This window comes from Cibotium barometz, chromosome 18 (assembly GCF_041138505.1).
Source record: "Cibotium barometz isolate CiBa-2024 chromosome 18, ASM4113850v1, whole genome shotgun sequence".
NCBI lineage: Eukaryota > Viridiplantae > Streptophyta > Polypodiopsida > Cyatheales > Cibotiaceae > Cibotium > Cibotium barometz.
In genome coordinates, this window is record NC_141063.1 from 8,825,433 (window position 1) to 8,829,877 (window position 4,445).

Here is a 4,445-nt window from a genome sequence, read left to right on the forward strand (position 1 = left end):
GCACAAAAAATTTGATACCTTACCACCCACAAGCAAATGGTAGCAGTAGCTAAGCCGAAAGCACAAACAAGATGTTATGTACTATTCTCACGAAGATAGTAGAGGCATCGAGGATTTGGAGCACAAGTTGTACTCTGCTCACATGGCATACACAATCAATAGCACAACTTTTTAGGTTGCATTAGGTTTGATGTAGTTATGCCAATAGAACACTTGATTCCAAAACTCTAAATTATGGCCAGAAATAAACTCAACGGAAACCCTCTCATGGAAAGGTTAGTTGCCTTATAGCAACTTGGTGAGCAAAGATGGTGATCTGCTTATTATGGATTGATGATTGAAAAACTACGGTGCAAGTGAATGGAAGTAGGGGACATGGTGATTATGTATAGTATTAAGAACACCAGGCAGAAACTCAAGTACAAAGGCCAAGGTCCGTACCAAGTCACACAAATTACACCTCAAGGTGGTGCAGTAAAGATAGAGACCCTAGATGGGTTTAAGATGGAAGGATACTTCAATGGTAACAAACTGAAGCCCTACTATGGACCTCTCACCCTAGAAATGCTCTTCCAAATCCATAAAAAAGAGGAGAAATGAGAAGCTGACAAGGAAGAAGGGAGGGCATGTCTTAAGGTGAATGCCCAAAAAAGAAGACCCAAAGAAGAGGCTCTAGACCCCAAGCATACATATCTCTATGCACATGCAGCTGATCTCCATAATGTGGATGAAATAAAAACATGGGTGGAACTCACTTACCTTGAGCTAGAATTCCCCTAGAAAGACCATCTAGTTGTGGCCAACCTTGGTGGTGGACACCGGGTGCGTCTATTTAGCGAGCCAAGAGCAGTGAGCACAGAGCAGTGAGTTGAAATAAAGTCCTTGAGTGAAAGTGAGCAAGTAGGGGCATGGTATGATGTTAAGGGAGCATGTAATGCTAAAGAGAAGAGTGAAACCATAGGGCAACTCTATAATGAACAGAACAAAGAAGACTAAAAAAGTTTAAAAATGACTATTGCAAATAATGCATTTTCAAATGAATGGTGCGGATATAAAAAATCACTACAAAACTCATACTACTTGGATTGGTCATTGAGCTACTAATAGAAACAAACTATTGTTGCAACCACATGGAAACCACAGCGACGAGAGAGCATAGAAATCAAGCCATTAAAATGCACACCAATTTTAATTAGCCATACCACTGACACAACAATATAATACTCTTTAGAAACCATAAACATAGGATTTAAAATTTTTATAATCCAAATAAAAATTGTCCAACAATCAGCTACATGCTATTGTAAAAAACATTCACAAGCATAACATCCATCAAAACATTACTTCCAATAGTCCCAAAAAAATGATTGTCTCAATTAAAAAAAAGACTATCTCTAATGGCATTCTGATGTGGACATGTGATCCTCATAACTGCAAGAGACAAAAAGAAAAGAAAATAAGCTTTATCAATCCAAAATTATTCTCTACTAACATATTTATCTTTTCAACATGCATACCTTTGCTGAGTATGGTTCTAACAGGTGATCATAGATCCGCTCATCCTTGTCTAACATTATGACATTGCGATCCATAAATGCTGCCACTAGCCCAAGAGTTCCAGTGCCAACAAACAAATCCAAAATCGTGTCCCCAGGACGACTGAAGACGGAGACGATGTATTTGCTAAGCCGTTGACCTCTCTGACAACCGCCCCGCCATGGTCTACCCTTTCTCTTCACCAGATCCTCCGATGGCACTCTTGAAAACTCACACAAACCATTAATCATATGCCATAAAGATCACCGAAAATTATTTTAAATTCTATCTTGATTTGAATGCATACATACATGTCAAAGATAAGATCTTGCCCTACATCAAGATCATCACCTAGTGCCAAATCCCTTAGCTGATCCCCATGCATCACAAAGCTTGTACTAGGAGATGTTGAGCAAACAAAAACAGCCAATATTAGACAAGTGACCTACAAGCAAAGACACATTGTTTGTTCATGCATTTTCACCTTAAATGGGACAAAGAAGATTTGCACAAATGATAACCCCAAAGAGAACAACACCAATACCTGGGTAGTAATCATTTGCTCCATCTTCTTCCCAATAGGTGGAGTACACCTCACAACCTGTCTATGATAAATGCCAAACCCAACGCTCTGTGCAACCTGCTCAATGGTCACTCCTTCTTCCATAGTGTAAAGGCATGTAAAGAAGCCTCGATCCGAGAGACAAGAATCAACAACTTTAAAAGTAGAGTCATACATGCCATCCCCAATCTTATTCCAATATGGAACCTTGTTTGCAACACAACCTCCAATGATGATATTTGAGGGGAAGTCTGCAAATATCAACTCCACACAGTAATCGGACCCTCTACTCTTGACATTCCCTACTGTGCAAATAACATTCATGGCATCAAGCACTTGCTTTCCCAATGAGGATGCATCCTCCATGTTCACAAGAGTAGCTGCAAGGTCCTCAATACTGACATTGAAGGCATAAATGGTTCCTATAGACAGGTTTTTGACATTTAACACACATAGTCTTAAGTCAAAACAATTGGATCACGATAGAGATGAGGTAGGAAGCTCACATACCTGGAGCTTGCAATGTCTTGGTTATGATGTCAGTTGGTTGTATCCCACCTGCACTACTATTGGATGTCTGTTGTTGTTGACTCTGCTCCCTATTTGCCTCCATTGCTCGATTCACCTCCAATGCACGATTCACTATTTCCCTCCCTAAATTCACTGGCAATGACTTACGAAAAGAAGCCGATGCAATCGATGTTGCATGTGATGTGGATGTGGCCTCATTATGATCAATTTTCTGGCTACGAAGCTCCAATATAGACTTATGTTGGCGATACAGATCAAGCTCCTCCTCAGGCACATGGTTTCTTTCAAGGTCCAACCACCACGGGCAGAAACGAGACTCCATGCTTGACATGGCCTGTTCAATGACAAACATGGGTAAACACAACTCACCCTCAATATGAACATGTTTCTCAATCATGGATTCAATATGACAAATTCAATCACTTGCTCTTCCAAGCTTCAAATCGGCATACATATAAGATTGATTGTCAAGCGATCGCACTGCAGCCTGAGAGTTGTCCAATAGCTTGACAATGTGAGCCTTATCTGTGTCTCTGATGCATGCAGAACCTATCATATTGAGCTTTTCCTCTATGGCCACATGATTGGTTGACGTGTGCCATGGGAGGGAGAGCACCGCACACCAAAAGCCCTCACCGTTGGAGGGATCAGCAATCCTTGCATATTTTGATGTTTTTCCTCTGTAGAGAACTTCTATCTTTCGAGTCACATTCTCCCTAGCAGACTCGGCAAGTGGTCCATTTGATGCCTCATCAATTTGATGCTTCATCTCGTCCTTGAACAAGAGCCAAGTCATAATCTGTATTGGCAAATGAAGCCAACTGGGCCTTCCTCTGGCAGATGCACTCTGCATCTCTCTCTCTCTCAACCCACAGCTTGTCCTCATTGTCCAAATGTGCCATGAGAGTTGTTAGGTTGGACTCTCCTAATCTTCTTAGTTGAAATAGACGATCACCAGATGTGGTTGGCACAAATGCATAATCATGCATCCTACAAAACAAAGAAAAAATATGTTAATATTCTTGAGTACAAACAACTTACTTGACATAGAAGGAGACTCTGATAACAAATTAACTTACTTGTTCAACCTGGACAATGAAAACATAAGCTCACCCACATCCCTCCGCTCGAACACATAAAATTTACAGAGAACACAACAATGCATGGACAAATCCCCTTGAAACCCTGTAATAAAACACAAAATTAGGAAGGACAAAGAAGTATAAAAAACTATAACATCCCAATGAGAACTCACCTGTAGAAATGCAGTCCATCCAAGCATTGTGTCGATTATTACCATCAAGAATATGCACCATTTTTCGGCTCAAGTACGGACCCTAATCGGGGTCAAGTGCAAGAGATTCCTCAAATTGTTGATTCACAGTCCTCCAATGCTCATCCCAAGATTCCTCCCTCTCTTGTGTCAATGGTGTCTCCTCCCCTTCCAAGTCCATAATTGATACTGTGAAAGCTCCCATGCTCTCAATGTACCCACCTAGTTTTTTGAAGCTTTGAGTAAGAGACTTATCTGTTGAGGGACAAACCTTTCGGATTGCCTCCGTTTGGATCATCCTACAGAGAGGAACACGTGGAGGTGGAGACCTAAATTTGACTCCTATCCTATCTAAGAAGGCTTGTGGAGTAGATGTCTCAAGAATCTTCCCAAAAATATCAACCTTATTTTTTTTCTGCTTGCTTCCTTCAGTTTGGGTTGTGACAACTGTTTCTTCTTGATCCTCTAGTGGATGTGTGTTCTCTTCCCCCTCTATCTCTCTCCCAGTATCCTCACTATTCTCACCTTCGTCCTCATTATCAC

The 4,445-nt window shown here is 40.9% G+C and overlaps 1 protein-coding gene across 1 annotated transcript; it reads right to left on the reverse strand.

Moving 5' to 3' along the window:
* Positions 1–1,346: 1,346 nt before the first annotated feature.
* On the reverse strand, positions 1,347–1,926 carry LOC147628885 (uncharacterized). Its single transcript, XM_086812932.1, has 3 exons — positions 1,848–1,926; positions 1,518–1,758; positions 1,347–1,431 (listed from the first exon to the last, which is right to left on the reverse strand). Exons 1-3 carry the CDS (start codon positions 1,919–1,921, stop codon positions 1,426–1,428), a joined length of 321 nt encoding a protein of 106 aa, XP_086669058.1. The 5' UTR covers positions 1,922–1,926; the 3' UTR covers positions 1,347–1,425.
* Positions 1,927–4,445: the final 2,519 nt, after the last annotated feature.